Source organism: Calonectris borealis, chromosome 3 (genome assembly GCF_964195595.1).
Source record: "Calonectris borealis chromosome 3, bCalBor7.hap1.2, whole genome shotgun sequence".
In the NCBI taxonomy this organism is placed as follows: domain Eukaryota; kingdom Metazoa; phylum Chordata; class Aves; order Procellariiformes; family Procellariidae; genus Calonectris; species Calonectris borealis.
Genome location: NC_134314.1, coordinates 93,317,763 through 93,330,200, shown reverse-complemented (window position 1 = coordinate 93,330,200; position 12,438 = coordinate 93,317,763). Strand labels below are relative to the sequence as shown.

The 12,438-nt window shown below is 45.3% G+C and overlaps 1 protein-coding gene across 2 annotated transcripts; it reads left to right on the top strand.

Annotated features, from left to right (window-relative positions):
* The first annotated feature begins 2,715 nt into the window (after positions 1–2,715).
* On the top strand, positions 2,716–12,437 carry LOC142080760 (epoxide hydrolase 1-like). 2 transcript variants are annotated; one of them, XM_075146731.1, is made up of 10 exons: positions 2,716–2,826; positions 4,177–4,200; positions 4,922–5,135; positions 5,933–6,113; positions 6,904–7,134; positions 7,505–7,634; positions 8,590–8,804; positions 10,873–10,981; positions 11,317–11,442; positions 12,139–12,437. In XM_075146731.1, exons 1-10 carry the CDS (start codon positions 2,798–2,800, stop codon positions 12,338–12,340), a joined length of 1,461 nt encoding a protein of 486 aa, XP_075002832.1. In that variant the 5' UTR covers positions 2,716–2,797; the 3' UTR covers positions 12,341–12,437. The 2 variants fall into 2 exon arrangements, with proteins under 2 accessions (XP_075002832.1, XP_075002834.1); XM_075146733.1 differs by lacking the exon at positions 4,177–4,200.
* The last annotated feature ends 1 nt before the right edge of the window (position 12,438 follows it).

Here is a 12,438-nt window from a genome sequence, read left to right as displayed (position 1 = left end):
AACAGAAAAAAAGCCCAAATAGAAAAAAAAATACATATACTGGTACATATACTGCGACCTCCTCTTTCCCACTAGAGGGCACCCAGTGTTTGCAGAACTGCTGCTTGGCCTTTGGGTGCTTTCTCCAGCAGCAGGTCACGCTACGCCAGCATTAGTGAATGGGCCTGGGAGAGCTGGCAGGTTTTGTTGTGTTTGGCTCCTCCTGCTCGTATCCAGCTGCTAAACCAGCTGAAAAAATACATTACGGTAACATTTTCATGTGCGCATTTTCTATCGTTGCTGCAGGGGTGATCCTGCAGGTCAGTGACAAGAGCAAGAGAAAAACATAGGAAACAAGCTCTCTGTTAGTATGTGATTTGTGCAATGGAAATGTATGAAATCCCTTTATAAAATGATGCCAGTCATAAACGGACTACAGGATGGCAGCAATTGGAAGTTTAGATGGAGACGCAATAGTGAGATACAGTATATCAAATATTATTGTCTCCTTTTTCCCCCATGCCAGAATAGCAGCTGAACCAGCAAAATCACCGCACTGGGACAGAGGTAGAAAACTTTCTAATGGTGCTCCAAGGAGGCTTTTTAAAAATGCGTGTGCTAAGACGTCTGTCATTAAGGATAAGGGATCCTGCCCCAATGCAGGGAGATGCTCTGAGACACTTCTGCAGGTCCTTTCCTGTGGGATTGCCCTTTCCATTCATGAGACATGCATCAAAATCTGCTGGGAGGCAGGCTTGTTGACTCCAGCAAGAAGCTTCTGCCTGAAATTGTGCATTTTGGCCACTAGAGGTTGTAAGAGAGAAGGGAAAAACCTTGTTTTCCACGAACAAGCTGCTGCAGCATCCCAGGGCAGGGGATTTCCTCTGGGACACTTTGATCTCTGCCCACCAGCACTCACACAAAACTCCTGCACATACCCTGCATTTCAGTAGATGAGATCTTGGCATCTCAGCGGTTTCAGATTTATCAGTGGGGGTTTGTTGCCTTTTAGCCCCAGGGTATTAATGGCTTTGGTGTGTCCCTTTATATCTTAAGCAAAAGCTGTTCCAATTCTCCCAGATCTTTTAGACAGAGAGCAGCAACTTGTATCTTTTCTCTGCAGCTTTAACTAGCTCTGCTGGCTCTTCCCACATTCCTGGTATAGATAATTTCACTCTCAGATATTTAAGCCAGACCTTCCTCCACCAGCTTCTGTGCTTTTTCGAAGCGCTAGGTAAGAAATAGAGATTTCCCAAGGTCTCTTTTGTCTCCTGGAAACATCACAGCCTGTTGTACCTCAACCTGGCACTTTACGGGGTTCTCAACTACCTTCCACATGGGTTGTAATTCTTTCCTCTTGTTGCTAATAATTGTCTAGTCTTCCAACTATAGTCCCCTCTGCATTCGGGGATACCATCTTCCAAAAGGCTTCCGGAGACCTGGTTTTGCTTTGGAAATAGGACCTTAAAGCTATGTAATGACAGATGGACATAACCAGAAATAGCTATGGTGTAGCAATAAATTGAACTTCGACCAAATGAAGGATTTACAAGCTTTTCTTCCTGATGGCTGTTTTTGATGGCACAGTGGCTACGTGAACTCACAGCAGTATGAGATTAATCCCCACAGATCTCACTGGTCATGGTACTTCACTTTGAGCATTGCACAGAGATAAGAATCATTTCCTCTGACAGTAAAATGTAGCTATTCCTGGAGTGAAGCACAGCAAGGACACTGTGCAACAATTTAGGAAGGAGAAGCCTTTATCCAGTAAGATTTTACCGACCATGAGGGAAATAAAATCTAGTTCCCTGAGCTAAAACAAAGCATAGATTTCTGTGGAAAACAAAAAACTTAACTTTTCCTTTTTGTTTTGTTTTGGCTGTTGCAAATCACATGTGCACATGGAATAGAGCCACGTCATACAGAGGTTGGAAGGGACACCTGGAGGTCAGCTCGTCCCACCTCCTGCTCAGAGCAGGTCCAGATAGGCCGGGTTGCTCAGTGCGTTGTTCCTGTCAAATTTTGAATGCCTCCAAGGATGGAGATCCCACATCCTCTCTGGGCCCCTGTCCCAGAGTCTGAATGCCTCCATGGTGAACGTTTCTCCTAATATCTAACTAGAATTTCCTTTGTTGCAATTTGCATTTATTGCCTTTTGTCCTTCAACTGTTGCTCCTCCAAGATGAGTCTGGGTCCATTTTTCTGTGCTTTCCACTAGGTAGCCATAGGCAGCAATAAGACACCCCCCCCTTTGCCTTCTCTTCTCCAGGCTGAACAAGCCCAGGTCTCTCTGTCTCTCCTCGTATGCCACGTGCTCCAGTCCCCTGGCAGCTTGGTGGCCCTACACCACCAAGGGTGAGCTCACTCCAATCTTTCCTCTACCAGCAAGGCCAGAACTGGACATGGCACTCCAGATGTGGTCTCACAAGCGTTGAAGAGAGCGAAGGATCACTGCACTCAGCCTGCTGGCTAACATGCTTGCTATACAGCCCTGTACGCAGCTGGCCTTTGCTGCAAGGACACCTTGTTGACTCAGGCTCAGCTGAGGACCTCAGGCCAGTCTCCGCAGAGTTGCTTTCTATGCATTTGGCACCCAGCCTGTGCTGGTGTACAGGGCTATTCCCTCCCCATGCAGGACTTTGCATTTGCTTTTCTTGAGCTTCATTTGCAACTGCACGCTTAGGCAATAGGTGGCACTAATGGATGATGTAACTTGTATTGTCACAGAGAGAGCGTCACTGCCCAAGAGAAAGCCAGCAGAGGAGACACCTGGGTGGCTTCGCTCAGAGCAGCGGCCAGGAGAGGAGGGGCAGACATGTGGCAGGAGATCCTTCCAAACGCCTGGTGAGATCCCCTCGGCGCGGGGAGGAGGGACCCCGAACGGGGCTCCCCAGGGCTGGGGCGGGAGAAAGCCCCTGCGGGGTCACCAAGCCATCGGTGGGTGGGAGCATGTGGCTGAGTTCTCCTGAACGTGAGTGGGGAGGAGGTTTTATTAGACTGAGCCTTGTTTTGTGTCGCTCAGAGAGCTGCTTCTGGGACACGCTTGCTTTGTTAGCAGTGCCGAGTTTGTGCTGTTGCCTTGATAACTGGTTCCATGCCTCTGACTCCTAAACTCCGGGATGGAGGGATATTATTACCTGTTGCATAAGCTGCTCAGCCTCCAGGGAGGTGGAGACTGACACTGTTTGCTCTTAGGAGCCCTGTTCTTCCTTGTCTGGGAGTGGTTTAAGGAGATACCGCCTTAAAAATCACACATAGGCTGTCTCAGAGATCGTTACCAGATAGCCTTGGGGACTGCTGGGGTCTCCAGTACAGGCACCGAGTTCTGCATTACAGACAGCAGTGGGAAATGATACGAGGTAAAAATAAACAGCCAGCGGACTTGGTTTTTCATGGAGTTTCATGTCCTTTTTTTTTTTTTTTGTCTCAAGGTATCGTAATTATGACATCAAACAGCTCCCTAATATAGCTGCCTTCCACAAGGCAGAGTAACAAGACTTTCTCTTGTTGCTTCTAATTTTGCTAGATTTTAGACTGTGCTTTTCTTGCAAGACAATCTACCAGGCTGAAAGAGAACTAAGGCAGATGTTTTCTTTTTTGCAGGCAGATGAGACCTAAAAGCTTGGTATCTAGTCAGGAGTAGCAAAGGTTTAGCAGCTCATTGAACTCTGAACGGGGAAAGGTCCCACAAGCCTCTCCTCATGCCAGCCCTGCAGCACGATGACTAGCACATGGCTGGCAGCAGAATAACCTTTGAGCTTGAAAGTCCCCTGCCAAGGCTGTGCACCTATCGCTACACAGCAGTCAAAATAAACTATTTTCCTGGCTGAAGTAACACAGCCACTCGTAGGATGAAACACCGCAAGGACACCTACCCAGTTGTTTAGTGCCTTTTATCTAAATTGTGCTGAAGGAGGGAATATTATGGCAACAAACTATCTAGCTAAAACACAGCCCAGAAACACTGTCTCTTTGTGCAGAGGCAGTATCTGAGTCCCTCTCTTTCTGTCCCATCCAAAAAGTAGGAAAAATAATGGCAGATGTTGCCGGGTGGCTAAACAGCTTGTGATCCCATGGCTTCGCAGTAAATGGTGCTGGCAGGTGACGTTCTTTGCACCATCCGTAACGGTTGGTACCATTCAGACAACACTATCAGACTATAAGGATCTTTTTTTTTTTTTTTCCCTTTTGTAGGGAAAGCATCTTGTCCCGGATCAGGTGAGTGAAATAGCTGCTCTGTGCTGAGGCCTCCACTTTTTATTATCACACTGACTGGGGCACAGCATAGTCCCTTCCCTAACCTGTATGACACCAACAACAAAATCTTCATTCACAGTCCCCTTGCAGCCCCCTGCAATAGCCCCAGACACCTCTATTAATCCCCAAGGGAAGCTGGAGAGCTTGAGGCACAGGTCAGAGGGCCAGTGCTGCCCTGAAAGATGTTTGAATCTGTAGGGGAGCTATGTATAAAGCACTACCAAGAGGGGCACATCCAGCTCTCCCGCAGCTGAAGACCCTTGTCTCTGCTCCTGCTCTTCAGCCGATTCTGTCTGTGCAGTTTTTATTCCTGGAGGAGTCCAGCTGCTACTATCCCATTTGCTCCAGTACCTGCCTTAAAATAGACTGGGCCATATCCTATTGACCCTTGTCCCCCAGGGCACCCTGGTTCACAAGGAGCGGGACAAGGAAGCCTTGTGATCAGCAAGTCCTAATTAGCAAGGACTTGAGATCCTTAAGAAGCACAGGTAGATGTAACCCTGCCCCAAATCTTGCCTGTGATCTTCAAAAATAATAGAAACCCCCAGCCCCTGCCGACTCCATGGGTTTTGTAGGCATTTGTTACTGCTCAGGCCCAACCAATGTGAATACAAGCCTCAGCATAGTCCCTTTACCCTTGACACTTCCATTGTTGAACACAAACAATTTTATGCCTCCCCAGGTCTTTTGAATATTCTCAGAAGAATGCAGTCCTGGTCTCTGCAGCCGCCCTGGGGGTCGGAGGGATGCTGGTTTACTGGCTGAGATCTAGACACAAGATCAAGACTATTGAAATGGGAGATGGATGGTGGGGCTTAGGTGAAAGACTCGTAAAAGGGAAAGAAGATGAAAGTATCCGTCCCTTCAAGATTGAAACATCTGACAAGGAAATCGAGGTACCGGTGGCTGGGATGTAGGGAGGGCCAGAAAGCTGCAAGGTGGAGTCAGTCTGTCACCCACTTTACTGCTTCGAGGTGACGTCTTGGGGGTGGCAGCAGTGCACTTACATATGCCAGTGCAGCTACCTACCACCGTTAGATGATGCTCTGGCTCACCGCCCTTTATGAACGGGATTTGAGCTCAGATTCATTGCAATGCCCCATAAAGGCCTTCTGAGACCACAGACCCTCCATGCAACCTGGGGCTGCTCCTGCAGAAAGGCCACACTTTGAGCAGCAGACTGACAGTGGGTCTGCGGATGGCGGAGAGGGGTGGGAGGGCCTCGGGACAGCAGCTGCACCGGTGGGGCAGGACTGAGGGGCTTCCACAGAGGGAAGGGCTGGAAGGGTGAAGAGAGATGGGGTCTTGACTGAGTCACAGCACCTCTGTCCCTACATGCCTGTCCCTAATTATCTGGCCAACTAGCAGTCGGCAGCTCAGGCTGAGCTGCTTATTCTTCTCCCAGCCAGCAGTGCCAGTAAGATCCTAATGCCAAATCCCTATTCAGCAAGGCAAGAATAGGACCCTGTACTCCTGGGTGCCCTAGGGGAATTGGTAACTTGTAGAAAAATATATTCCCCATATAAATGATTCAGGAGGTCATGCAGAGTATGCCACCGCTTCAGGAGGCCTCGTGGTATCCCAGATAGTGATACAAAAGCCAGCAGAGCCAGGAGAGGCCATCCGTGCCTGCCCTGGCGTAGGGCACACACGGGCAGCTGGCCAGCCTCGCAAGAAGGGCTCCCCTCCACAGGACCTGCACCGCCGCCTGGAGCAGGCCCGCTACGCACCACCGCTGGAAGGTGCCGCCTTCCACTACGGCTTCAACTCCAGCTACCTGCAGAAGGTTGTGGCCTACTGGAGGAACCAGTTCGACTGGCGCAAGCAAGTGGAAGTCCTGAACAAATACCCCCATTTCCAAACCACCATTGAAGGTGAGGGGGTCTCTGTGGCTTGAGCAGGTTCGCTCTGAAATGCACGGAGAGAAGGGGGGATTTAAGAGGGTACAATATTTAAGACAACAGTCTGCATAACAGCTTAGTGATATGAGTGAAATATTACTAGTGGAGGCTATATAACTAATAACCTTCTATAGATTAAAACCGTTACACCGTGGCAATAACATTAGGTCCGCTTTAAGATGGGCTTCATCTGGCTCTGAACCTGTGCTAACTAATGATGAGGTTTTCTTCTGCTATTGCCTTGAAGCCACCTTTGAAAATTGCAAAATTTACCCAGACTCTGAGGCTAGAATTTCCCCCACCACCACCCAGTTTAGCTAGGTGAGGTTAGCCAGACTTTAGGTAAGTGATCTGCAGGTTAAACTTCTATTTTGCACTTACTTTTTCATTTTTCTCTTTTTATCACCCACATATTTTGTAATTTTGTCATGTTTTTGCATGTGTCTTACCTGCATTATGCTATTCATTTAAGTGCAGCTGTACTTACATACTGTGAGACCAATTTCTCAGGAGATGGATGCTCAATCTCCTGTGACCCTAATATCTGGGGCTGGGATCAATACCTCTGTCTGTATGTAAAAGATGAGACATAGGTACAATACCAGGCACCCCCTTTCAGCTAGGCATCTTCTTGCAACAGGTTGATTGTGTAACTTCTGCTACGAATGCTAATTACAGTTTTGCCACCCTCCTTCTTCAGAGTCCAGAGCAGAAATTGTGATGGAACCAGAGCTTTAATTTATCTGTCTTGGATGTGTGGCAGGGATCGCTATTCATTTTATCCATGTGAAGCCCTCCTACGTCCCTCACGGTCGAGCTGTTCAACCTCTGCTGATGGTCCACGGCTGGCCCGGCTCCTTCTACGAGTTCTACAAGATCATCCCTCTCCTCACAGAGCCGGCTGGGCACGGCCTGAACGAGGGTGACGTGGTGTTTGAGGTCATCTGCCCATCCATTCCAGGCTATGGCTTCTCGGAGGCACCGCACCAGAAAGGTAAGCGATGAAAAGCTTCTGTTGGAATCACAAGGTTTTTGGAGTAACACCTCAGTCATACCCAGGCCCCCTGGGCACTGCAGTTTGTGAATGCAGGTGCTTGGCTCTGCACTAACACCCACATGGCTGAGGCTCTGGGGCTGGCTATGGAGATTTGGAAGGCAATGGTAGCTGGAAGCCAGGTCTGCTTCCCACTTTCTCCACTTTCTGCTGAATTTCTATCATCTTGTGTTCACTTTATTGCCAAGGAGTGAGGCAGAGCAGCATAGCATGCTGTGCCTTCACACAGCAGCATAACCACTGCCATGATCTTTGGCCAGAGGATGAACACTAGGACAAAGAGGTCTCCTGTGTTTCTCTTTACCTACAGGCTTTGACACCATAGCAACTGCTCGGATATTTCATAAGCTGATGAACAGATTGGGCTTCAAGGAATACTACCTACAGGGAGGAGACTGGGGATCTCGTATTACCACAAACATGGCCCAGATGCTGCCACAGTGAGTAGCAAAGGGAATCAGGGCATAAAAGTTGCCTCCAGTTCTTACCCTACCTTCTGGCTCCATGGTCCTGGTCCTGCCTTCTGTTTGCCCTGCCTCTCATCCCCTTCTGCTTTGTTTCCTTCAGGGACATCCCCACACCTGTGCATTCAGTTGTATTCATATGCTTTGCACAGTTCTCACACTTTCTAAATTTCAGTGCTGTTTGGCTTCTCTTTCACTAGCTGTGGAAGTAAACTGCTGCATTTTGATTTGAGACCTCAGGGAAACAGATCATCATTCTAAATCAGGAAGGAGAAAAATTTAAAATCAGCAGGGAGAAAAGGAAGGAAGGAGCTCAGCCTTTCAGCAGCTGAATAGTACCACGAAGTATAGGACTTTCCTATCTAAAATGTAGATTTGAGACTGATCGGAAAAGAAACACAATACCTTCCTTAGAAGATGGCATCACAGCTCATTGCTTAACATTTAATGAAAAGCAGGCACCATAGCCACACTTAGGTCAGAGAACAGATAAAGTGGGAAAGCTCTTAAAGCAATTAGATTGCAGGCTGAGCAGCTCACTGTTCCTGGTTGCAGTTGTGCTTCACACACCCAGAGCACTGTGGCCACGTGATCTACTCCAGCTTTTCAGAAAATACCCAATGCAGCCTGTTCCCTACAGCACAGAACAACCCAAAATCAACAGCCAGAGCTACCAGCATGGATATGCCACATCCAGAAACTGAATACCTAAAGCTAACATCATACCAGTGGCACAGCTGGATGGAGATGGCACCAGCTGTATACCATTTCTAACTCCCATTATTTTTTTTAATCATGATGAACCTGAAGGGCTTTATGTATTTGGCTCAGTGAAAGGCTTCTATCACAGCTCCAGCCAGGCTTATTTTCTATAAGATTTCGAGACAGAAAATTGCTTGATTTAACCTTCAGTTCACTAACTTAATTTTAGATCTGTGAAAGGGCTTCATCTGAATTTCGTCTTCATCAGCAGACAAGGTTTGAGAAGGATGATTTCTGTGATGCTTGGGGCTTATGTACCATGGCTTGTAGGCCTCACTAGGGAAGATGTTCGACGTACATACCCTTTCATCCAGAAGAATATATATGAACTTCTGCGAGAGTCTGGATACCTACACATCCAAGCCACCAAACCAGACACTGCAGGTAATGAACCTTCTCTATCGCTATGAACATTGTATACTAACTGCTTATGGTATATAAAAACTTGTAGTTGAACACAGGCCAACAGTGTTTGAGAAGCAATGAGTTCTGGTGACTGAATGCCAGATGTGGGGACAAGAGCTGTGTAAAAGGAAGTTAAAAGGAACAGCTTAAAAAAAGATGGAAAAGATGGAAACTACAAATATCACTTTTCAAGGTCTTTTAAATGGCACGCCACTTCTCTTGGGGAAAGAACCCCTTTGCAAAAAGCCTCTTAAAGTAAAGCATACGGTCCTGAAATTGAAGCTTCCAGAAATAAATGTGGGTGAAAACAAGAAAAATATCATAAGCAAGTGCAATGTGAAACTTGCAGAAAGGTAGACACAGCCCTAACATCAGAAAAGCCAGAAGCCTGACATAGTTAGTGGGGCCAGTAGATAAGAAGTCCAAAGAAAGATATGGCCATCTCAGAAAAGTTAGGTGAATTATTTGCATCAGTCCCCACTAGCGAGGATTATGGGGTATTCCTTTATTGAAATAATCCCTCATCAGGAAAGACAGCGGAGCTGTCTCAGACTGGTGTCAGTCTGAGACATAGAATGAATAGCACCCCATCCCAGCAATTCACTGGAAAAGAAGAAACACGAACTGAAATGTCAACTAATGCCTAGTCTGTTGCTTGAACTGATCGCAATACCAAAGAAATAAAAGGAGACAAACAAGACACCAGGTTGGGTTTTTTGGGCTTTTTTTTAAGAGCCAAGCAGTGAAGGTAGTCCAAGAAAAATGAAGACCAGTATGTCTAGTCTCTGATCAGAAGACTAGCAGGACTATTTTAAAGAGGAGAACTGATTTACAGGTGATAATATCACAGGGAAATCATGCTTCAAAAATCAGAGCTCTGGCAGAATCAAAGAGCTGTGGATGCAGTAATGGAACACACTTCATTTCCAAAAAAGTTTTGTTGAGGTTCCTCCCCCAGTGTTCTTAATGAAATTAAACTGCCTTAAGAAAAGGATTAAGTTCATGGATTAATAACTAGTTAACATGAGAATCCAAGCATAGGAATAAGTAAGCAAGTTCCAGGGGAGGAAGAGTATCACAAAAATCTGTGCTGGCACCTGTACATTTCAACATGATCCTAATTTCTCTACAGATAAAAATTAACGGTTAAGTGAAAATTTTACAGCTATCCAGGGTTTGGTTTAATCTAAAGATAACTGCAGCGAGTTGCAAAAACGTTTAAGTGACCAGTTGATTAAACTGGCCAATAAAAACTGATGTCAACAAAGTCCAAAGTACATGACTTCAATTTGCAGCAAATCACTCTATGCCTGCCAGTGCAGGGAAACCATTGTGCCAATGCACAAACTTACTTTACATTAGCTACGTCCACTATTAAGATGAGACCATGTTGTGCATCTTCTACAAAGTCACTCAGTGCTAGTCACACTAAAATACGCTTGAGAGTAGGCAATACTGAGTATACTGTAAAAATACAACCTAGGGTATGGTACAGGAATTTTCCCAAGGCAAGCCTCTATCACTACTGAAGTAATCCCTATCCCTGTTTTACAGGTAAGAACACAGATATAATATACTGTGTACCTGCTGTGTTTATAATGTTTGTTAGTGTTCCCCAAAGGCAGGAACAGGTAACAGATACACAACACTCCACTGTTTAAATTAGAAAAAAAAGTGATGAACAACACTCAGGGTCCTGGTTATCCATCCTAAGCAGGACAGTGCTCCCAAATAGTTTACCTGAAATTTCTTTTCAGAGTGTAATCCCTTTACATCTGAATTTGCTCCTTCTGCCACACAGGACTTTCTTAGCTCCTAGCTTCTTTTGTGTAGGAATTACCTGAGTTTGTAGTGCTGTCAGTTACAGCTGGAATTCCATTGAAGTGAATTGTCAAGAATAAAGTACTACCAGGGCTAGTAAAATACAGACTGTCTAATGAATTCTCGTAGCAAACTCTGAAGAATTCATGAAAGTCCAGTTTAACTTCCACTGAGTATTGCAATGCCAGGCAACTGCAATAGCTTTCCCATTCTTCTCCTGAATTAGGTTGTGGACTGAATGACTCCCCTGTGGGGCTTGCTGCATATATTTTGGAGAAATTCTCCACCTGGACAGATAAATCATTTCTGCATAAAGATGATGGAGGCTTGGAAAGGTAAGAAAACAGATGCTCTTCCATGAGGAAGACTCATTAAAATAATGAGTGATGATAACTAATGAGGAGATAGGTAAGAGACTGGCCAGTCAAAGTTGAATTTTAAGGATGAAAGATTACACATGACAAGTAGTAGTTTAAACTTATAGCAGACTGCCTGCAAACTACTGCTTCAGCACCAGGCAGTTTTGCTCTGGGCACATGGATGCCAATTAATTTGCTGCTTGAAAACAAGTGGAGAACAAGAGGAAGAACTGTTCTTCAGGTCATGAGCCCAATGTAGCGTATTGAGAAACAGCTTCCAATGATATTTCTTCATCTTTCTCTCTCAACAGCAAATATTCTCTTGATGAGCTTTTAACCAACGTGATGATTTATTGGGTGACATCCTCCATTGTGTCCTCAATGCGATTCTACAAGGAGAACTTCTCCAAGTACCCTGGTCTAACTGCTGATGCCAGGTAATGAAGTAGCAGGTGCAAGACAGATTTACAAATGAGATTGAACCACATTTGCCTGTATAAACATTTAGATCACTTAAAACAGCAAATTTAACTAGTTCAAAAAAAAAAATCCAAGTTCTTATTTTCTTTTGATAAATATAGTTAAGGGTCACTTTTCTTTTGAACCTATAATTCACACAAGGTAGCTTGTGGCCAAGACAATTCAGTCTTGTTTGTGTTCAAAATACAGGTCTGTATACTTATTCACCAAAGAATTCTCCAAGTGATTAATCATACAAACAAATAGGAGAGTCTTTTTCTTTGTAGACTGAACCAGTTTACCCTTCCTCTTGAGAGAGTCATTTGTTACGCTGGTACCATAAGTTCTAAAGTAAACATGAGCTAGCTCATTTCTGACTTTCACAAAGAGGTGTGGCATCTTGCCACATATCACAAAACTACAAAACAAGGTAAGCTTAAAAATCTGAAACATTTCAAGATTGAACTGTTCTACTTTACACATCTTTGGGTATAACATTCTTAAACTCAAGAAGATCCAAATACAAATGAAGCTCTTCAGCAGAGTACAGGCCACAAAATGGGTTGCTTTGGTGAAACTTCTCCAGCTGACTGTGGCAGTTACCAGAGTCAGAAGATCTTTATAGAGTTTCCCCAGGACTTACTTCAAATATACCATTAACTAATGTCTTCTAGGGTTGGAGTATATGTTCCCACAGGGATTGCAGCTTTTCCTCAGGAGCTTGTACATACACCACACGCCTGGGCAAAGGAGATCTTCAAGAACATCATCACTTACTCTTACATGCCACGTGGAGGGCATTTTGCTGCCTTTGAGGAACCAAAGCTTCTGGCTCAAGACATCATGCACTTTGTCAGAAAGGTGGAACAGCTGTGAACCTGCAGTTTAGATACATACTTAGAATGGAAGCAAGTTGTTCTGCCACCAGCAGAGCCTTTACTTTGAGGGATTAAATAAATCCAATGTAATCACAT

What these genes read in the sequence shown, in the direction of transcription:
- LOC142080760 (XM_075146731.1), top strand. Translation starts at nt 2,798, where the DNA reads ATGTGGCAGGAGATCCTTCCAAACGCCTG. An exon ending in AGCATCTTGTCCCGGATCAG is followed by an intron (nt 4,201 to 4,921) that starts GTGAGTGAAATA and finishes ATGCCTCCCCAG; the next exon opens with GTCTTTTGAATATTCTCAGA. An exon ending in ATGGCCCAGATGCTGCCACA is followed by an intron (nt 7,635 to 8,589) that starts GTGAGTAGCAAA and finishes ACTTAATTTTAG; the next exon opens with ATCTGTGAAAGGGCTTCATC.